The following is a 23,872-nucleotide window of genomic DNA, read 5'->3' as shown; positions in this document are numbered from 1 at the left end:
AATGTTGGTGTAAAATCTCGACTCTGTAACCATCAATATTCTGCACAGGACCTTGGCAGCTAAACAGTCAGTATAAGTAGCCTATTTATAACATAGTGCAAAGGGCATCAACACAAGTGTAAAGTGTTGTTTGGTTTCTATGATCATATACAGTACCTATCTTCATTCCGGAACACTACCCAAGTCACCGACACAGCTATACAAAAGCCAGCCAGGAAGAGGAGCCTCACTTCAGCACTTTTATTGCAGTATGAAACTCTGTTTAAAGTAAAACAAGATATAGAAAAAGTCAACATACAGGGAGAGCCTGAACTGGATAATCAGTAACATTATCACCTAACAGATGTCACACCTGCATCTTCCATATGGGATGTGTTGAATCAGCGCAGACAGGCAGTTGAACGTACTCATTGCAGATGCCAAGCAAAACACACCAATGATAACGTACACTAGAAACAAAGAGAAACCACTATAAATAACTATGCATACACATCTGTATATATATATTACATTAACATAAATCCCAGGACTATTAAGATTATTATTCATATTATTAATAATAATAATAATAATAATATCAGCAGCAACAACAAAGCTATTCAATATACTAGAAATTATACTTAATGCATTCAGAGGTCAGATGACCAGCCACAAACAGGGAAATGATCGCCCTTGGAAATATGGGCCAGTATTCAAGGTGTTTTCCGATTGTTACAGCCTTCGGTGTATGTTTAGCTCTCTTTTTGACCGCTGATAAGGTCAGTCTGTCTTCTTTGGGGATACCCACAGAATCAGAGGAAAACCCTGAGTGATAGAAGATCCCTGAACATATTGGTTTTCCAATGAGAAGGGGGATATTAGATATGTCTGCTTTCTGGTTTATGCTCATTAAGGATAGCGCTGAAGTGTGTTTCCATTTTGCTGTGTATATGTTGGTGTGGGAGTCTGGTGACCCACCGTTACATACGCAGCTGTAATCCTAGGCGCAGCCTGTTTCCCATAACCATTTGTCCAACAATATATGTCTGAAATTCATCAGCGGCTTATGCCCCAGACAGCGCACCTTGCTAGCCTTTGCATCAGGTACTAGAGATTTTTAGAGAAAAATATAACGGATAAAATTGGAGAGGTGCAAGAAAACATCTCCCTGATCCAACACAACCTCCAAAAAATTAGGGAGAGGGTAGGGGAGGTGGAGAGCGGATTTCTGATTTGGAAGATGAAGTCATCCATCCAATGAAAAGTGATGTTGCTGCCATTCAGGATGAGATGGCTCGTAAACTAATGTTTTCCATCATGGAAGACGCAGGCTGTGGTGGAACAACTTTACCTTTTGTAGTGTTGTTTAAACTACAAAAAGACTGATTCTTTCTTATAAAATTGGACGTTAACTTTTGAAAAGCATGCCTTTCACATCAGCTGCACACATTGCAGCTGATATTCCAAACTTTCCTAACTCTGGGCCAGATGCAATAAGCATCTTTTATGCCCAGTTCAGGGATTCACCTTTTCAGATTTTTTATTCACCGGTTAAGCAATAGATGTTTTATCTGGGGAATTAATTTAACTCTGAACTTGCAAAGGTCTAGAATCCTTATTTTGTGGCTGAAGCCAAAATGTGAAGCTTACCCGTGGATTCTCACAGAGAAACAGTGGGCACTAATACTTGGCAGTACCCAAGAGGCCACTGCTTGTATACCAGGAAAATGTAGTTTTTTGTTGTCCATAGAATATATTATATACTACTTAGTTTATGTAACATAGAGCTTTTTTTTTTTTTTTTACCTTTTCCAAAGCACCACCAAAGTTTTTTTTAACTGAGAAATGTAAAAAAGTATATATTATATTAAGTTGATTGTGTTTGTTATATCATACTTAAATGTAATTATGGGGGGTATTCAATCGCTGTCGTGCTGCCGCAGCCATCTCCCGACGGGGGAGATGGCTGCGGGGCCCTATTCAATGCTGTCTTCCCCCGACAGCATTGAACAGGAGTTCTCCGCAGAACGAGCCCGACATCACAAGCTGTTGGGCTTGTTCTGCCGAGAAAAGCCAGAAATAGGCAAGCTCCTGGCCGGAGCTCGTCTATTTCCATCCTCAGCTCGCGGCCACATCCCTTTCTCGCCGCTCGGCGGCGGGACATTGAATCCCGACCGCCGAGCTCCAGTTGAGCAAAGCGAGAACGGGACAGGGGCACGGCTGTCGAGCTTGCTCGACAGCCGTGCCCCTGACATTGAATACCCCCCAAAGTGGTGAGGCACATGATTCGCTTCTGTTTTACCACATATTTTATGATTGGCAGCCACCAGCATTGATTTTGCCTATTATTTTGACCATATTAAATATTATTGGTTCTGGGCCACCATCTCAAGGCATCACTGCAAGCATACTGAGGCACCCAAGGGTGAATAGGCACAATTTATCCAGTCTCCAAACAACAATTGCCATCTACTCCATGGAAGAAATCAATGTCAACCAGCCGTAAGCACAAGTGGAATACTGTATGCTTTTTTATTCTATCAATGGCCATTCACACTTGGGAGAACTGCTGTGTGGTATATTCATGGCCATTACTGTACAATAAAAGGTGTGCTTTGGAAAAGATGCTTAAATACAAAAGGGTATAAATAATATGAAAACACAGTGAAAACACACATTATTTTGCCCTGTAAAATTAAAACGTGCCATCAGTTATCAACGTTTCGGTAAAAAATAAGAATCAAATAATACACCCCAGACATTTTGTGCATTGTCATCTTAAACAGAAGAAGTTGCCAAAAGTGGTGTGTTGGTTGTTATACACTTGGTGGGCAATAAGGTTACAAAAAAAAAAAAAAAAGCACTGGTGCATCAATACACTGTAAAGTTGGAAGTAGACCTCTTTTCACACATCAAAGCATGTAAAAAAACAAAACATAACAAAACAAAAAAACAACATGATTCTTACCCAGCCACTTGTAGAAGAAATAGAGGAGCAGCAGCATGACACAACATATGATAACGAACAGGATGACTGTGAGAGGTGTGAACGTCACATTTTCATCTTTCTTCTTCGCGCCGTCTGGTTCACCTAAACTTGAGGAGGGTCTCAAATCTTCCCTGTAATATTAACACAAGTTATTATTTCCATTTATGAAATGTACTATCTACATGTATATTTTAATGCAAAAGCAAGTTCATACTAAGCAATAATGGGTCTGTGATTCAGGTTTGTAAGTAAAGCAAAAACAAAAAGCGACAAGTAACTAGGTCTGGTAAAAACTGTATTGTCATGCAAGGGGAGCAAATACATTTATATATTTTCTGGTCAGGGTAAATACTGTCTGTCTTTGCATGTAGCCCACAAATGTTATATAGCTTTAGTTTTACGCTGCTATTTAGTTTTCAGTTTGTACCACCTGTAAGTACTTACAAACAGGATTGAGGCCCAGCGTTCTACAACTTGTCTGAATGCAACAGGTATTTCCACACATACTGTTACAGTTATCTTCAGTTAAACCATTCCTACTCCATTATTCCCTACAGGGAAATAAACCTGGGAGCACAGATCCAGATTTGGGCAGCACGGATGGCGTAATGGTTAGCATTACTGCCTCACAGGACTGAGGTCATGGGTTCTATTCCCACCATGGCTATATCTGTGAGGAGTTTGTATATTCTCCCCGTGCTTGCGTGGGTTTACTCCGGTTTTCTCACACATTCCAAAAATATACCGGTAGGCTAATTGGCTCCCAACAAATTAACCCTAGAATGTCTGTGTGTGTGTGTACATGTGGTAGGGAATATAGATTTTAAGCTCCACTGGGGCATACTCTGTAAAGCACTGCGGAATATGTGTGCGCTATATAAGAAATGGTTAATAAATAAATAATAAATCCAAAGGCTCTCTCTGCCTTTGTGAATCATCCTGCATGTCTACAGGTACAAATTACACTCTATTCCACATTAACTGTTCACAAGACCAGTCAAATACTGTACTGCGTTCTTGTCGGGCCTGAAATTAAACATCATTATTTTTACACATAAAGAGGTGGGCGGGTAGGTACATTTATTTCACTTTCAGTTCTGCCAGCCAAACCCATTACAGTATAAAATTTAAATGTGACTATTGGTTGAAAAAATACATTTGTAATAACTGTTTTTGAAAACGTTGACTAAAAAGAAATTAAAAAAATAATATATATTTTTGGAACTAGCATAAAAATATCACATGCTTCGTAAGATACGTCTCCTCACACTTACAGTTCTGACAATCCACTCCAGTAACCTCCGAGTGCTACAGTGAACACAGATATGAGAAAAATGACCAGCATACTGTAATCAAACAGTGGGAGTGATGGAGAGTACAAGGTCACCTGGATATTTTTCCCAAGTGTCTGAAAGAGAAAAAAAAATAAAAAATAAATAAATATAAATATATATATACATACAGGTTGAGTATCCCGTATCCAAAATGCTCGGGACCAGGAGAATTTTGGATAACGGATTTTTCCGTATTTCGGAATATTTTAATATTTCAATGATGTATTTTGAAGTATCTTGCATGTATGCTGTATAAACACATAATATACACACAAATATATTTTATTACCACATAAAATACACACAAATATATTTTAATTGTTCAAAAAACAAGGTTTCAAAACGTGAAACAAAATGTGTGTACTATCTCAGCACTGAATTTGAATGCCAAGCAATCATTGTCTTGCACATATATAGTGCCAGGTACATATCATGTCCCCAGTGATGCTGTTACAAATGTCCCCAGTGAGTTTTTAGCAAAAAAAAATTTTTTTTTCACTTTCTGGAATGTCCGTATTTCGGAATAATTCGGATAACGGATACGGGATACTCGACCTGTGTATATATATATATATGTGTGTATATATATATATATATATGTGTATATATATATATATATATGTGTGTATATATATATATATATATATATCAGTGACATTTTATCTTTCGTAAAGGGCCAGATGTACTAAGCTTGAAAAGTGATACAATGGAGAGTGATAAACCACCAATCAGCTCCTAACTGCCGTGTCAGGCTGGGTTTGAAAAATGACAGGTAGGAGCTGATTGGTTGGTAGTTTATCACTGTCCATTTTATCACTTTTCAAGCTTAGTACATCTGGCACTAAACACTAATGGAGGCAATTCAATTCATTGCCCATTTGGTCAACTCCAGGGAATACTCCCAATGCCGGGGGAATATTCACAGTAAATGCATGATTCATGGTAAACTGCAGCCCTCAGCTTCAGTGCCATGATGCTGTCAGTGTATTTCGAACAATTTAAAACAAGACTTGACACCTTCCATCTAATGTAAATTATTGGTGCCCTTTAATTTAGTTTTGTTATTGTGCCTACATGGTTACAATACTGTAAACAACAACACCAACAGTGTCATAATACTCTCGTCGATCTCATGCTAACAAAAAAATGACTGTTTATAGCATAAAAATTAGCTTTGTGGATTAACACATAAAAGGCCTTCCTTACTTGCAATGAGCAGAATTATACTCCATACTTCCTTGGTTCCTGCACCCTGATGTTTATATCATTGTTATGAGTGATACAGTAATGTTTATAAACCAAGTGCTTGTCATGCATTGTTCTTATACTGTAAGTCACTGGGGTCGATTCAATTCTGCACTCTGTGAATAGTGCCTTGAGGGAGCTCACAGAACTATTCAAATCTGCATGCTGTTAAGTCCGATTAGGGCAAATCTTACAAAACTAGGAACCATGGGATGTGCAAAAGCGACCACTTAAAGGGTGGGAACATTCTTGTGCTGTACTTTGGACTCTGTTTCAAAGGGAGAATCCTTCAAAACCAACACCACCAAGTAGCACGGTGCCGCTAGGGAAATAAATGTTAAAAATGCATCATCTCCTGCAGAAAAGTCTACACAACAGGTAAAAGGGTCACTTTCATTTAAAAAAGGGCCGACACCTGGAACTTCAAGGAGAAGAGGCAAAGATCCAAACCCATCCAGTTGTAAAAAGGAAAGATGGAAAATCATCTGATCCAGACCACGGACAGAACACCAGTCAAATGAGGGTTGTGATAATAAATGCTCGCTGTGCATTGTTTTGATGGTCAAAGCTCGGGTGAAGTTATGGACCCCGATATAGAAGATCTGGTCAAGCAGAAAGGTGCCACAGGGGAAGAAGTCTATGGACAGACTGCAAAGAACGGAGTATAAAGCCCAACATGGAAAGTGTGGAGTGATCAGGCTGGTCGGACCGCCCTCCAGCTTCACTCCGCGAAGCACCCATGGTAGCATAAAGATTGAAAGACAGATGTAAATGAGTGAAAAGGTCCATGGAGCAATGAGGTCATCCACCAGAAAAGCTGGATCAGTATTGATGGAGTTTGTGATTGTGAAATGGAGCCATAATGTTGATGTTCTATTTGCCCTAGTTTAAAAGACTTGGAGGATGAGGAAATGACTTCCCAATTTAGGACTCCTCTATGGTAAACAGCCAAGAGTGGTGGTAGGAATTGTTCCGACCAGTAGAAGATGCAGCTGACATAACGCATGGCGCCTCAACTATGGGTGTCACCTTGAGAATTGATCTAGGTGACTGTGGTTGTGCTGTCTGACTGAACCTTTAATGTACCGTGCTGAAGTAAGGGCTTAACTTAACAGAGTTCTTGAGAAACCGCCTGAAGTTCAAGAATGTTGGTCAGTGGGAATAATTAGAACGTCCCTGAAAAGTGTGCTCACCTGTAATGAGAATAACCCAACTAAAAATCAGAAAAGGATGACCCTTGTCCCAATGGGAGGGTTGGACAGAATGAATGTCTGACCTGAGATGAAGGTAGCAGCAGTTCCACAGAACAGAAATTCCAAATGGAATAGAACTATCCCACCATGCCAAAGAGAGATAATGGTTTGCACAGAACTTGCATATAGTAGTCGATCAATACTGCTATTGAAGAAAGGAATGGAGCATGGTCTGCAGTGAGGCATATTTTTATCTACCGGTAGTTAGAAATACCTGTAGCACTTAGGACATGCTTGATCATTGGTGTCTTTACTGAATTCCAAAGATGGGGAAAGGTGGACTTGCCCCAACTGATCAGCTACCCATAAGTCTTAAAAAATGTCAAGATGAGCAATAGATGTTTCTTAAGGGTATCTAGAGAATGAGCCATAAAGGAGGAGATCATCCAGATATGTCAGAATTCAGATTCCCTTGTGCAGTAGGTTGGCCATCATCACTGCCATGTATTCTGGGAACACAAGAAGAAGACCAAAAAGCAAGGCTCAAACCTTGAAATGATCCACCCTCCCCACAGACGTGAGGACCTATTGGTGATCCTCTCATTTGGGAATATACTAGTAAGCATCCTGAATATCTAAGAAGCCGATGAAATAAAATAATAATACATAGACAGAAACCTGGTGCAGATTATACAGTTTGAGACTACACCTATACTGGCTGGGTTGCATACCACGAGCATGGAATTTATTAACAACTTCTGTTGTTAGCCGGATGCAATGCTGCACCTGCGTTATTAAAGAATTAATTAAGTTTAGTAACTTGAGAGTCCACATTAGGGATTAGGTTGTGGATTTAATCAGCTGCCCTATGTGTGTATCCACCACTTGCTAAAGAGTGGATGGGAAGGTGGCGGACTTGGAAGATATTTTAATGCATTACACAAAAAGTAATAATATCTATGCAAACTCCCACACTTTGAGCACCTAGTTGGTTGTGCAATGGTGAGAGTACTGAATAACAGGAGACAGCCAATAGACTAGCAAGTGGTTCAGCACAGTTCTGAAATTCTGTGACAAGGTACAATGGAGTGACTACCAATGAACATATATGACTCCCTCGTCAGTGTGCTAGCCACCAGAGCAGGAAGCTGGCAGTGGGAGCATCAGTGATGCTGTACCTGCTGACTGCACTGTGGTTAAAAAAAAAAAAAGGAGAAAAACAGGCTGCCTGTCACATAAGTTATTTCGGTCACAAATAAACAACCTGGGTGCTGTAGGAAGTGTGCAGGGTTTAAAGGAGGAGGAGGAACATGTATAATGGCTGTAAAGCAGTACCTCAGTTAAGAAGTTTACCATTTGGCACCCTGGACTCCTCATGCTCCACTATACCAATGATTCCAGTGTCCCCCATAGAGGAGTGAGAAATAATGTTTTTATACATGGCCTTCTATCGCCACAACTCTTCCCATTGTAAAGGCGTAACTCTGGGAAGCAGAGCAATGGAGTTATCTGCTGCCGGGCTCCTGCTCCCAAGGGGGCACCTATCCTCCCCTGCCAGTTTGAATCAGTTAATTGAAAGCTGTTGTTATCGCTTCTGTGGCTGACTTCCTTCCTAACATAATTTTTGCAAGTGTCACACGCTGTATTAGAACCCATGACCTGTCAAGACACCTTACTGGCTGAGCTATTTGGGGGGGCACTAATATTTATGTTTCCTCTGGGCAACTGGAACGAACTTACACCACTGTCCCATAGGATGGTGTAAACAACTGCCTGCTTGCCGACATCTGGGCTCACAATTCCACCATATTAAAAGCAGGTGCACAAGTAGGCATGTGATGCCACAAAAGGCCATGTGCTTTTCAGTTGTATTCTTCTGAAGTTTGTAAAAACTCCTTAACATGCCTTAAAAGCTTACTATGCTGTACTAGGACAAGCACATCCAGAGACAGAAGGGCACGTACTTTTCAATGCTAAACAGGTAAAATCATGTATAGTTTTTCTATAAAGTGTACAGTATTATATTGCCTGCATAGAAATTATTTGATTATTTTTACCTATTTACAGTGTTCGTTGAAGACCCAATGACCCAGATACAACTATACCACCGATTGCCAAATGACAAAAAAAAAATAGGATTTTGGGTACCTACCGGTAAATCCTTTTCTCGTAGTCCATATGGGATACTGGGCTTCACTACTATGGGGGATTGAGACCTCCGCAGGAGAGACAGGCACATAAAAGAACTTTCAGTGTGGGTGCACTGGCTCCTCCCCTCAATCTCCCTCCACTAGTCAGTTAATGCAAAAACTGTGCCGAAGGAGAGCATGTGAGGAGTATGTGATAATGTATTGTGGTGAGATTCATCCAGCACACCCAACCGAACAACAACATAGAAAAGAGGTGAATCCTAACAACTTAAGAGGACACCTGTAACTAGAAAACAAGTCTATAGACATATCTATCCTATAGAAAACAAGGCAATAAGCCTAACAATTAATAGTATCTGACAGCAGAAAAGCCGCACCGAGGTGGGCTCCCAGTATCCCATATGGACTACGAGAAAAGGATTTACCGGTAGGTACCCAAAATCCTATTTTCTCTACCGTCCAATGGGATACTGGGCTTCACTACTATGGGGAGGTCCCAAAGCTACCAGAACGGGTGGGAACGTGCGGATTCTGCTGTAGAACCGCATTCCCGAACTGGGAATCCTCCCTGGCCAGGGTGTCAAACTTGTAGAACTTCACAAATGTGTGTTGCCCTGACCAAGTTGCGGCCCTGCAGAGCTGCATTGCCGATACCCCTCGAGCAGCCGCCCAAGAGGTACCTACAGACCTGGTTGAATGAGCCTTTACTGAAAAAGGAAGCGATAAACCAGCTGATGCATAGGCCTGTTGGATAGTACATCTTATCCACCTGGCAATGGTACGCGTTGAAGCAGGTAACCCCTTCTTCTGCGCATCATAGAGCACAAAAAGGCTGTCCGTCTTCCGGATCCTCGCTGTGCGCTTGACATACCCTTTAAGGGTTAGGACCACATCTAAGGACTCAGGTATATCCGGATGTGCCGCGCTATAAGGGACCACAATAGGTTGGTTTAGGTGGAACCCTGACACCACCTTTGGAAGGAATTGTGGTCTGGTCCTGAGCTCCGCCCTATCGTTGTGGAACACAAGGTAAGGGCTCCGACATGATAAAGCCCCAAGCTCGGATACCCTCCTGGCCGAAGCCAGAGCCAGCAGAACAACAGTCTTCCAAGTGAGGTGTCGCAGTTCAGACTCCTCCAGTGGAACAAACCGGGCTGATTTTAAGAAAGTGAGAACCACTTCCAAATCCCATGGTGCGGTGGGAGGCACAAAGGGGGGCTGAATCCTCAGAACCCCCTGTAAGAAGGTTTGCACTTCCGGCAAGGCCGTAATTTTTCTCTGGAAAAACACCGACAGCGCGGAGATTTGGACCTTTAAGGAACCCAATCTGAGCCCCTTATCCAAACCAGCCTGCAGGAAGCGTAGCAGGTTGTCTAGACGAAAGCTGGCCGGAGGCAAGTCATTCTTCTCACACCAGGCAATATATCTTCGCCATATGACGTGATAGTGGGAAGCCGTCACCGGTTTCCTGGCCTTGATCATTGTATTGACGACAGAGGGATGTAGACCCTTGTGGACTAGGATCTGCCGCTCAACCTCCAGGCCGTTAAACGTAGCCGCTGTAAGTCCTGAAAGACGAACGGGCCCTGGAGGAGCAGATCTTTTCTTATGGGCAGACGCCACGGGTCTTCCACTAGCATGGCCTGAATGTCCCCGTACCAGGCCCTTCTTGGCCAATCTGGTGCCACCAGAATGGCCTCCGTCCCCTGATGCCGGAGCCGCTTTAGCACCCGAGCCAGCAATGGGAGAGGTGGGAACAGGTACACCAATTGGAAATCCCAGGTCCAGGTGAGAGCGTCCACCGCTATCGCCCCTGGGTCTCTGGTCCGTGCACAGTACATCGCTACCTTGTGGTTCAGTCGTGAAGCCATCAGGTCGATCTGAGGGAGCCCCCACAGATCCACTATGGCATCGAACACTTGAGTGTGAAGGCCCCACTCTCCCGGGTGAAGGTCGTGACGACTCAGGAAGTCCGCCTCCCAATTGTCGATCCCCGGGATGAAAATGGCAGACAGGGCCTGGACATTCAGTTCCGCCCAAGACAGAATCTTTGATGCTTCTCTCATGCAGGGCATGCTCTTGGTACCACCCTGCCGGTTTATATAGGCCACAGTGGTAGCATTGTCCGACTGGACCTGGATCGCCTTGCCCTGTAACAATGGAGCTGCCTGTAACAGGGCATAATAGACCGCCCGCAATTCCAGCTTGTTGATGTGCAGGCCTGACTCCAGTGGAGTCCATCGACCCTGGAGGCGGACTCCCTGTGTCACCGCCCCCCAGCCCCTCAGGCTGGCGTCCGTGGTTACCAGAGTCCAGTCCTGGATCTGGAACCGTCTGCCTGCTAACAGATTTGATGAATCTAGCCACCACTGTAGCGAGATCCTGGTTCTTGGTGCAAGTCCAATCTTTCTGCGCATCTGCAGGGGGGAGCCGGACCATTTTGTCAGAATGTCCAATTGAAAAACCCTGGAATGGAAACGGCCAAATTGTATTGCTTCGAATGAAGCCACCATCTTGCCTAGAAGTCGGAGGCAAAGATGGATCTGTACCAGAGGAGACTCTAGAACCTCCCTGACCAGCTGCTGAAGTGCACTGACCTTTTCCATCGGCAGGAAGACTCTCTGTTCCGATGTATCCAGTATCATGCCCAAGAAAACCATCCTCTGGGTCGGAACCAGCGATGATTTGGACATGTTCAGAATCCACCCGTGGTCTCTTAGGACTCGCATGGACAGATTGAGAGCACTCCTCAAAGCCTCTGCCGACCCTGCCTTTAGTAGCAGGTCGTCCAGGTATGGCACGACATTCACCCTCTGGAGTCTGAGTAGTGACATCATTTCCGCCATTATCTTTGTAAAAACCCTCGGGGCAGTCGACAGGCCGAAAGGCAAGGCCCGGAATTGATAATGGTCGTTCCCCAAGGCAAATCTGAGATAGATTTGGTGTGGGGGCCAGATAGGGATGTGTAAATAGGCGTCTTTGACGTCTATGGAAGCCAAGAACTCCCCTCTCTCTAGGCTGGCGATCACTGAGCGCAAGGACTCCATCCTGAACTTGAACACACACAGGAAAGGGTTCAGTGATTTTAAATTCAGGATGGGCCTTACTGAGCCGTCTGGCTTCGGTACCAGGAATAGGTTGGAATAATATCCCTGGCCCCGCTCCGTGCTTGGAACCGGTACAATTACCTGAGACTGAAGCAGCCTGGTAATGGCCCCCTGGAGGCGAACCTGGTCCTCCTGTGACGCTGGAAGAGCCGACCTGAAGTATCTTCTGGGAGGGGGCTTGTCGAATTCCAGCCTGTAACCTAGTGAAATGAGACCCCTGGCCCAGGAATCCAGACCCGAGGCGTCCCACACATGACTGAATTGCAACAATCGCGCTCCCACCGCGAGAGAGTCTCGTGGCGGGAAAACCCCGTCATGCTGCAGGCTTAGAGGACGCTGCTGCATTTGGACGGTCCTGGGTGCTGGAGGGGTTAGGCTTCCTAAACTTGCCTCTTGTGCCTCTGTTGGCATTAGAGGCGCCCCTGGCCTTGGGGCGAAACCTGTTCCCACGAAAGGACTGCTGGGAAGTACCTGTGAAGGTACGCTTTGCCACCGTGGGAGCTGATGGGAGGAAGGTAGATTTCCCTGCCGTGGCCTTGGAGATCCAACCGTCTAATTCACTCCCAAAAAGCCATTCTCCTGTAAAGGGAATACCCTCCACACTCTTTTTAGAGTCCACATCCGCAGACCACTGACGCAGCCACAGGGCCCGTCTGGCTGAAACCGCCATGGCTGAATTGCGTGCGTTTATTGCGCCCAATTCCTTTTGCGCTTCGCACAGGATCTTAGCGGTATCCTGGATGTGACGCAGGCTGTCGCCAATCTGAGCCACAGTCATGTCACCTAACAACCCCTCCTGAATCTGGGTTGACCAGGTATGTATGGCTTTTGCCATCCAGCAGCTGGCTAGAACTGGGCGCTGGGAGGCCCCACTAGCCGTGTATATGGACTTGAGGGTAGATTCCAGCCTCCTGTCCGCCCCGTCCTTAAGAGTGGATACACCTGGGACTGGTAACAACACCTTTTTAGAAAGACGGGAGACAGATGAGTCCACTACTGGTGGCTCCTCCCACTTCTTCCTGCCCAAAGGTTCAAAAGGATAAGCGTTGGTGAACCTCTTTGAAAGAGTAAACCTCTTATCAGGGTTTTGCCATGCAGCCCTGAAAACTGTTTCTAACTCCGCCTGCTCAGGGAAATATACTGGCTGTTTCCTCTGAGTCATGAAGAAAGGATCTCCTTCTGCGGATGCCTCCACCGGGAGATCTAAAACATCCCTGATTGCCCTGATAAGCGGTTCAGGCCCATGCACTGCTGCCTCAGGGACTGGTTCCTGCAGAACCTGCTCCTCACCCTCCTCTAGTATGTCCTCATCATCATCGTCTGAATCAGGGGCCATCGCAGTAGCCGGCCTCTTTTGAGGCTGTGCGGGAGGAGGTACACTAAGAGTATGAAGAATATCCACCCTGGCAGCTAACATGGACAATTCTCTCTGAACCCTCTGCGTTTGCTGAGTGTTATTTGAAAGCTGTGAAGCCACAGAATCCAACAGGGTTTTTATGTTGGAGGCCCAAACAGGCTCCTGCTCGTCAGCCTGAGACGGCCCCACAAGCTGTGGGGGCACCCCACTGATCTGAGTGTCAGCACTACTGGGCTGTGGTGACATACAAGCCTCACAAGTAACCTGGGACTGTGATTTTGGCACAAACTTGGTGCTACACACCATACAAGTGAATTTTTTCACCATGATGAGACAGTACTGACAATGTCTGCAGTACAACACAACCCCCACGCAGTCACACACAGGCACACCCCACACAGCTGGATGTGAAAAACAGACTATGTGCTTGTTTTTTGCTGTGATAAGTAACTAATCAGTGGGGAAAAAACAGAGCAATTGGGGAGCCAAGTGCACCCTTAACCTGAACTCACAGATCTGGGTGAGCTGGTAACGCTAACACAGTGATATGAACAAACACAGTGTCTGAGTAAGCCAGATAGCGCAGCAGCGCTAAATCGCTATTAAAAAACCTGCTGTCTCTGCCGTGCTGCAAGTACCCGGATCCACCACGCCAGTGAGGAGCCCTCTGTAATGGAGTCTGGCAGCGTGTGAAGAAGCAGGAAGTGACAGCGCGCGCCCAGCAGAGCTTGGTCCCGCTCTGAGTGAAGCCCCGCCCCCTGTACACGGAGCTGGCGCTTCTATATATTTATACTGACATATAATAAAGGTGTAAAATATATATATATATAATACATTATAACCTGAGGGGTGTCCCTGGTGGTCCAGCGGCAGCACCCCTATGCCAGTTACCAGACGCGGTGTTCACGCAGTCCCTGCTGGAGAGCCGCCATTACTAGCCGTCGTCTTGCCGCACCAGAAATGGCTGCGGGGACCCCTTGTGGGACCCCCAGCCTGTACTCACCACTGAAGTCTTCTGACCTGTCAGGGGTGTGCGGCGGCTAGGGGACTTGCTCGCCACAGCGCAATGCTGTGCGGTGACAAGTCCCACGCAGGACCGAATTGTCCTGTAGCAGGGTCAGCTCTGCACCTGAAGAGGTCGGGGACTGACCCTTCCCCTGACACCCACGAAGCAGGACAGCTGTGTGGTCACCACAGCGCCCCAAAATAACAAACTTTGAAAATAAATGTAGAAAAACTCTGGAGCATCCAGAAGCACTGCCTCTCCTGAGGCACATTTTTCAAAACTGACTAGTGGAGGGAGATTGAGGGGAGGAGCCAGTGCACCCACACTGAAAGTTCTTTTATGTGCCTGTCTCTCCTGCGGAGGTCTCAATCCCCCATAGTAGTGAAGCCCAGTATCCCATTGGACGGTAGAGAAAAAGTAATTTCTAACTATTGATACTAGCCCCTTACATGAATGAAGCCCAAAATTTTCCCTAGCAGAATGTTAGCTAATAAAACTATAAAGAGGTACTTACCTTCTCCATGCCCATAAGGTCTCCATATTTCACATAAGCAATGGGTATTGACAGGTTTTGGTGGCTGCTCCTATTCTCTGAAGGAGGAGGCTGTAATGGACAATGAGTTTAAGATATTTTTCACGGTCTTTAAATACGATTATTACATTAACAAATGCAGATTGCTCTACAGCAGGCATTCCCAACCACGGTCCTCACGGCACACCAACAGTGCAGGTTTTAGTGATATCCAGGCTTCTGCACAGATGGTTTAATCAGAATCCCTCAGGTACTAATTAAGTCACCTGCGCTCAAGCCTGGATATCTAGAAACCCTGCACTGTTGGTGTGCCTTGAGGACCGTGGTTGGGAATGCCTGCTCTATACAGTATAGGGTACAATTTATATTAAATGCAACAAATCATATGCGCACCTCTGCCACAAAGCTCTCATATGAGCTCATGTATCAGGAATTGAAAGAGCACAAGTCATACAATTCACATTTAAAATGGACAGCACATGTATCTGAATGAGACTAATACTTTATGGACTAAACCGTACAGTCACATTGAAATACAGTAGTCTCCTTATTCTGATTTATGTGGACTGTAGTTTTTATATTCCATATGGGTGTTACATCCTATATTTTGCTTGGACCCATAGCTTAAATAAAAAAAACATAAATCAATGGCTGGATGTGAATGGAGTCCATGTAATCCTGGTACGTACCAGGCCTTCCTTACTAGCAATGAGCAGGATTGTAGCATTGCCTTGCTGGGCAACAGAAGCTTTATCCAGAATTGAGCACTTGCCAGCCATCACCACGACTGCGTAATCCTTCAGATCTATGCCAGAAATATCCGAGTGGTTGCACAGCCAGGACGAGCTGAAGTCTTTCATTTTGTGGTAAGTCTACAGGAAAAAGAAGTAAGTTAATGCATTCCCAACAAAAGACGAGAACTGTTCAGGAGTTATGATCTGGTTCATACAAGAACCATATAATCCATTGTATCAATTCAATACAATGCAATGTGCAGAACATCATGTTCCTGCAAAGCACATTTCAGAACCTCTACATCATGTGATGCGCAAGAAAATAGACAGTGTAGTAGTGGCTACGGGAATTGAGCAAATATGTGCGCAGCCGTACATTGTGGTGATCTACAGGGGCACATGGGTTATAACTGAGAAACGCCAAATATCTGTTAGGTTATGCTAAATTTAAGATCTAGCCAACACTGTATTGTTAAACATTATAGCAACAATACATTTAGTGATCTGTTGCCAAAGTGGACAGTGAGGGCTCTGTTTTGAGCTTAGGTCTTTGCATGGCCAGTTGTAGCACAGATTAAAGTTGATCCTCCTATAGCATCTCTCTGGTTTGTAGCATCACATCTAACACTGAACTTCTTCATTTATTTGGGCTTTGAAAGATTCTGGTCACAACGACCTGCAGTCACATGACTTCCGTTATCATACATCTTCATGGTCATCCTCCAAGATATTGCATCACAGCTGCATTTCGGCAGAATGCGGTGGCAGACTCCTCTACACAAATGTGGACAACCACTTTACTAATATATAGCATATTATCGCTAGATATTAGCAAACTTTGAATGTGATTATTATTAAAGCCAATATGGAAATACCTGCTGATTGAGCGTTCTATGAGTTTATAGTTGAGGTGCAAAAGTAAATTTGGTTATTTAAATTATATGCAAGTACAATGCATACATGGATGACAGTTCAACATGGACAGATGTCGTAAGGGGTTGGGATCGTTTTGTATACAGCATGTTGGTCGACACCACTAGGTTGACATGGGGAAAGGTCGACATGGGTCTAGTTCGACAGGTCTTTAGGTCGACACAAGCATTAGGTTGACAGTGTCTAGGTCGACAGTCAAAAGGTTGACGTGGGGTTTTTCACTGTTTTTTTTTTTTTACCCAAATGTCGACACGGTCGTCATGGACACAGTTTCAAGGGCACCGCATTCGCTCGCGATGCTTTGAATCACTATTTTATTCTCCCACGATGCCCTAGTGGATGGATGGGCATGAAATACCGCCTGTCCGCACATGTTGGCCTTATAAAACAGTGAAAAACCCCATGTCAACCTTTTGACTGTTGACCTAATGCTTGTCAACCTAATAACCTGTCGACCAAAAGCCATCTCGAATTAGACCCATGTCGACATAGTGCTGTTGACCTAATGACCGTATCCCATCGTAAGATAGTCTCACAAGCTTTTGGAACATGTGATGTACACATCACAAGATACCGTTTCAACATAATATAAGAGAACATAATTTAACAATTCAGCATGGTTTTATAATATGTACTTTAACAGTTTTCAGTATATAAAGGGTGAATAGGATATAGATTTGGTTAGATCGCTTTCCCATAATTAGCCATAACAGGGTTCCTTGGCACATATTGCTACATTTTCTGCTATAGGTACATACAGCTGCAGGCTACATACATATAATGCATTTGATTACAGTGAAGCTATTTTGATAAGCAATTAACATTATTTTCATGTCAAAGGCACAAGATGTAATCAATTTGCAATAGTTAATAATAATAATAATAATAACAACAACAACAATAAAACGTTAAAAAAAAATTAATTGAGGAATGAGAATAAAATACATTTTGGTACTTGTTTCCTATCTGGGCGCCCACGATTTTAATCGCGGGCATCGGGGGTAAAATCGGGGCCATCGCGGCCGATAAAAAATCGGCTGCGATGGGCCAGAGACGATGCCCGCGATTTTCCCATAGAGAACAATGTTAAATGCCTCAATTTACCCGCGATGACCGCGATTTACCATAGGAAACTATGTTAAATGGATCAATTTCCCCAAATTATCATAGGGAACAATGGGAAATGGGGCAAAAACACCCCTGAACATAAAAATGTCCCCCCAAAAGTAGTTGACGCCACCCCGCCATCAACGTGAACCCGAAGCGTGGCGAGCACAGCGAGCCCGCGAGGGGCGGCGGTACGCGTCCTCCGACCTTTTCATGCCCTACTATCCACTAGGGCGTGGAGTGAGAATAGAATAGTGTGGCGAGCGCAGCGAGCCACCGAGCCCGAAGCGTGGCGAGCGCAGCGAGCCCCGCGAGGGGACGCGGATACCTTCACAGGTAAACGCGTCCCTTCGCGGGCTTCCCAGGTGTCCGCGTCGCCATGGACACCTGGGAAGCCCGCGAGGGGACGCGTATAACTGTGAAGGTATCCGCCTGCGCTCGCCACGCTTCGGGCTCGGTGGCTCGCTGCGCTCGCCACACTATTCTATTCTCACTCCACGCCCTAGTGGATAGTAGGGCATGAAAAGGTCGGAGGACGCGTACCGCCGCCGCTCGCGGGCACGCTGCGCTCGCCACGCTTCGGGTTCACGTTGATGGCGGGGTGGCGTCAACTACTTTTGGGGGGACATTTTTATGTTCAGGGGTGTTTTTGCCCCATTTCCCATTGTTCCCTATGATAATTTGGGGAAATTGATCCATTTAACATTGTTTCCTATGGTAAATCGCGGTCATCGCGGGTCAATTGGGACATTTAACATTGGTCCCTATGTAAAATCGCGGTAATCGCGTCGGTCGCATCGCATGTCATTATAATGGCATACGATGTACCCGCGATGCCCGCGATGGGCGCCCAGATAGGAAACAAGTACCTACATTTTTAACAAGATCTAGTTTTGAGAAACATATGCAGATGCTAAAAACATTGCAACTCTGACAAACCAACTCACCGCATTGGTATAGGTTGTCGGAAGTGTTGTCCATGTAGAATTGTAAGTAATACAATAATCCTTTGCAGAACCACCATCATTAATTGCACGCAGTATTCCAACAGTTGCACATATCTGCAAAATAGTACAGATTTCAGTTTACACTAAGTAAATATAGTTTTGTTACTCATCTGCCTTACAAGGGGGAAAGAAAAAAGTACTCTCTTTTTTGGGGAGCACGCTTTTTATAAAAACTTAGTGTTTAATGATAAATTTGTTTTTAAAAGATTTTTTTGTATGACATGACATGACAGGACGAACACACATTTAACATACAAAATACCACAAGATGTATTTACGAGGTTTCTATAATAATTGTGGGTTGGTCTATATTGTTAGGCTTACCAATCTGAAAATGTTCTGATTGGGAGCTGCCAATCACACATAAGGAGGTACCACAGTATATGGGGTGGACCGCGAATATTTTAATAACGTATTACGTATTAAAGTACGTTATTAAAATATTCGCGGTCCACCCCATATACTGTGGTACCTCCTTTTGTGTGATTGGCAGCTCCCAATCAGAACATTTTCAGATTGGTAAGCCTAACAATATAGACCAACCCACAATTATTATAGAAACCTCGTAAATACATCTTGTGGTATTTTGTATGTTAAATGTGTGTTCGTCCTGTCATGTCATACAAAAAAATCTTTTAAAAACAAATTTATCATTAAACGCTAAGTTTTAATAAAAAGCGTGCCCCCTAAAAAAGAGAGTACTTTTTCTTTCCCCCTTGCATTGTATATTACTCTCAGGGGAGCACCTCCACAACACTTATTAGTGCAGAGGCACCTGATATAATCAAATTGTGGATCACCATATATTACACATACATAAGAATCGAAAACTATACGTGGTACTAGTGCACAGGTATTTTGTCCCATTACCCTTTCCCCATGTTGAAACTCATCTGCCTTAACAAGGGAAGGAAAAAGCAAGCAACAGCAAATACATTTTAAAACCAAACCTCTATGTACTACGCCTTGGAGAGGGAGATGCAGTGGACGTTCCAACCAACAAGCTCCTGTCATTTTTCAAATGGGTTGGGTTAATAAGTGGCGAGCACATGAAAAGATTAACATGAATTTAAAGGTTTTTGCGGCTTCAATTTTTATTGTGGGAAACTCATGCAGATCACATGCTGTGTAGACCATGATCTGGTCCACCTATTGACCATGTAGAGTAGACCCTTAATGGTGAACTTACTGAATGTCAACCTAAAGTCTGGATACCTTTTCAAACACAGCCTGTAACATGGAAGATATGAGCTGATTGGCTGGTACTATGTTTATCCCTCTCCAAGGTTTAGTACATATTAAGATTTATATATGTCATAATAGGTGCTCATTTAAAAAAAAAAACACTTTGTTTTACATTATTAGGGTTCGATTGATCAAATCTTGAAGAAGTCAGCCATACCAGCCAATCAGCTACTAGCTGTAGCTTTTCTAGCACAGCCTGTACAATGAGAGTAAGGGGTGTATTGGTTGATATGGGCAACTTCTCCAAAATGTTATAAATATCGCCTTCATCTAAATTAAAAGGAACTTGTGACTATGCAGCCCCTGATGATATAATGGATAGAACTCCTGACCAGAAGAATTCTAAATGAATGAATTCATTCACAAAAATGCTTAGACAAGCATTCTGTAAAACTTTTTTTTTATTCTCTTTATTTATATTGGCAGTTGACAAAAACTGTAAAATTAAAAAAAAAATATGACTAGTACAATTAGTCAATATTAAATCAGCAACCTTCTATTAAAAGCAGAGTGCCACTGTGCTGTGTGTCATGAATAAGGGCAGGTATGTATTCCACTGAGGCCAATTACCAAATTTTGGGGAAGATGTATTAAGCCTGAGGAGTAGAGATAAAAAGTGAAAGGCGATAAAGCACCAGCCAATCAACTACCAACTGTCATTTTCACAGTTCCTTGGCTGGTGCTTTATCTCCTCTTTATCTCTTCTCCAGGCTTAATACATCTGCCCCCTTATTAGTTAGGGCCCACAATGATGGAGACACTGCTTACTTTCAGTAACCAGCAATTCAAAGCTTAGATGCAGTGAAAATATAGCCACAGATTTTGGAGGTGATTCAGACCTATTCGCTAGGCTGCATATGTTCGCAGCCTAGCGAAAAATCATTCAATGGTCACAGACCATCAAATAAATGTTTTTCCCCATTCACAGAGAAGTCAGTCTAGACTGATTTATCTTAGCTGGAGATGGCTGAATTTGGGGTGGGTTCTGCCGTTATGTGACATCAGCTGCCCACCTCAAGCAGGCACCGACATTCCTGCGTGTGCAGGGGAATGTCCAGCATTTTTATGGGCAAGCTCATAAAACATTGGGCATTTCACTGCTCCAGCCCCCTGCCCGCCCCCCACTATGGAGTGAACGGTCCTCGCCGAAGCCGCTCGCTCCCAGGGTTTGCGCAAACGCATATTCACAAATCCCGACCATCGGGGACCAGAACAGATTTGTCCCGTTACTAATGGGTCTGAATTGGCCCCTTTGTTATGAGGTTTTCAGAGAGAGAGAGAGAGAGAGATTGAACAAGTTTACACAGGTGCATGTCTAAGGAGTCCTTGGGCAGGGATACACCTATAACCTTAGTCCTTGCATATCCAAACTATGGCCCTCCAGCTGTTGTGAAACTACAAGTCCCATCATGCCTTGCCACATTTTTTGATATTAGGGAATGCTAAAACTATGGCAAGGCATGCTGGGCTGTGTAGTTTCACAACAGCTAGAGGGCCATAGTTTGGACATGCCTGAAGGGCCAGATATATCAAGCTTTAAAAAAAAAAAAAGTGATAAAGTGTATAAACAGCCAGCCAATCAGTTCCTACCTGTCATGTTACAGGATGTGTTTAAAAAATGACAGGTAAGAGCTGAATGGCTCAAATAAACAAAAATTAGAATGTCCCAAGGCGCAACCAGTCCTTGCAGCCACGAATTGAATGGAGGGCCACACAAGAGACCTCACTGGAGAGTACTTTTGGAAAAGAATGTAGATTCGATCGGTGCTGGACTTGTCTGTACAGCTGAATCTCAGATGATGATGATGGGAAGTAACTCAGGGTAGTCCCTTGTGATATTTCACAATATGAAAATAAAATTGAAAAAATGTGCATCAATAATACAATAAGGGAGGGGAGAATACATAATGAACAATTCCATCCATTTAAACTGGTTGGCCTATTGATGGACATGGACATATTTCCCCTCATTTGATGAATGGTATGGCATGGGATGCGGTCATCTATTAGAATGAACTTAGGTCTACAGTCATTAGGTCGACCCCACTAGGTCGACTGGTAGGAAGGTTGACCTGACTTAAGGTCGACATGGGCCAAGGTCGACATGACTTAAGGTCGAATTTGCATAAAGGTCGACATGAGGAAGGTTGACTGGTCATAAGGTCGACATGGGTTGTTCACTGTTTTTTAAGCTGAAATGTGCCGACAGGCGGTATTTCATGCCCTACCATCCACTAGGGTGTGGTGGGAGAATAAAATAGTGTGCCGAGCGCAGCGAGGCACCGTGCCCGAAGCATAGCGAGCGAAGCGAGCGCTGCGAGGGTCCGATTGTCAATGCCAACTGTGTCCATGTCGACTGTGTCGACATTCGGATAAAAAAACAGTGAAAAACCCATGTCGACCTTATGACCAGTCGACCTTCCTCATGTCGACCTTTATGCAAATTCGACCTTAAGTCATGTCGACCTTGGCCCATGTCGACCTTAAGTCAGGTCGACCTTCCTGCCAGTCGACCTAGTGGGGTCGACCTAATGACTGTAGACCTAAATGCAGTCTGACGAATGATCCCATTCCTATGGCATATATATTTGTTCATTGATTGATCCAACTTGTGGGGCGCTTCACTATAATTCTTATTTATTGTATACCCTTTCTCAACCAGGCTGATAATACCTGGTTTTAATGTTTTAAGCTGACCCTTTTTTGCGCCGAAATAGTATATTTTCTTGCATATTGTATTAATTGTATATTATCAATACTGTGTGGCAGCAAACATGTTGGGATATAGAGATAAGAGAAGGAGAATTTTGGAGCATATGTTTGATAATAATCTAGAAAACTCTGAAATAGAAGAAGGAGGAAGAAACTATAGATCAGATTATGAACCGGCTAGAAAAAACATTAAAAAAAGAAAGTGCTGTATGGTGGGAGATAGCCACCATGGAACAATACTTGTCGGAGAAATTAATTCCAAAAGGCTTAATCATTTCAAAGGACCCTTCCAGTCAGGAGGAGTCGATGGACTTCATTCTAGGCTGGAATAAAATTCTAGAAGAATGCTCGTTTTCTTTGATGTCTCTCATCATCGAGGAAAGGAGAAAAACTATGATAAAATTAGAAGATTAAATAAATATTACCAAAGTCATTGAACCATCAAGAAATTTAGATGATTATAGACAATTAGAAAAGGACATGGAATTCAGGGTTAAATATAAAGAAAAAATCATTATACAAAGAAAACAAAAAAAGTATCTAAGACTCCAAAAAGAAGAAAGAGAAGAACCCCATGTAGATATAGAGGATTAGAGAATATAGCTATGACTGTGAAGAACAAAATGATGACACAGATCATAGAAACCAAGATATTCATTCTTGAAACGAGAGAAAAGAGAAAAAAAGAAAGACATGCCTCATACCGAAGGGATGAGAAAACGTGGAGAAGAGAAAAGAAATATAGATCACAGTACAGCGGACTAAAGGAATTGAGAGGGAATCTGACCTCAAATCCAACACAGAAAACTATGGGAGAAGGAATGATAGAAGGCAAAGACGGAGAGAATCACCTATACGACGAAAAACCCATAGGAATGTAAACCATCTAAGGACACCATCTAAGATAGATAACTTCATTATTAGGGACGAATGGTGTGAAGACTTCTCGAGAAATGGAGTAATGACACCACCAGGAGTCATATGTAGGTCTTTTTTAGAGAGGGCCCTGACGAAAAGAAACCTAAAATAGTTAATTAGATACAAGAAAAGAATGAGAGGCAAAAGAGGAGGAAAAACTCAAAAAATTAGAAAAAAAGGGTACTTGTGTACTTTCACGCTGCGCTCGCCCACGCTGCGGGCTCGGTGGCTCGCCACGTTATATAAAATCAACTCCATGCCAATGTGGATAGTGGGGGTACGAACTATACACGTTGGCATGGAGTTTTCAGCCCCGCAGCTTGA

The 23,872-nt window shown here is 43.7% G+C and overlaps 1 protein-coding gene across 2 annotated transcripts in view; it reads right to left on the bottom strand.

The window, feature by feature from the left end:
* Nucleotides 1–23,872, bottom strand: part of SPPL2A (signal peptide peptidase like 2A) — a 45,780-nt gene that overhangs the window by 11,060 nt on the left and 10,848 nt on the right. For both annotated transcript variants that reach the window (XM_083183974.1, XM_083183973.1), the window contains exons 2-8: nt 18,614–18,727; nt 15,582–15,764; nt 14,875–14,964; nt 4,243–4,376; nt 2,948–3,099; nt 353–449; nt 157–258 (exon numbers count right to left, since the gene is read on the bottom strand). In XM_083183974.1, coding sequence (XP_083040100.1) covers nt 157–258; nt 353–449; nt 2,948–3,099; nt 4,243–4,376; nt 14,875–14,964; nt 15,582–15,764; nt 18,614–18,727 — 872 coding nt within the window. The remainder of the gene's footprint in view (nt 1–156; nt 259–352; nt 450–2,947; nt 3,100–4,242; nt 4,377–14,874; nt 14,965–15,581; nt 15,765–18,613; nt 18,728–23,872) is intronic.

This window comes from Crinia signifera, chromosome 4, assembly GCF_055691185.1.
Source record: "Crinia signifera chromosome 4, ASM5569118v1, whole genome shotgun sequence".
Taxonomy (NCBI): domain Eukaryota; kingdom Metazoa; phylum Chordata; class Amphibia; order Anura; family Myobatrachidae; genus Crinia; species Crinia signifera.
This window is presented reverse-complemented; position numbering and strand designations above follow the sequence as displayed.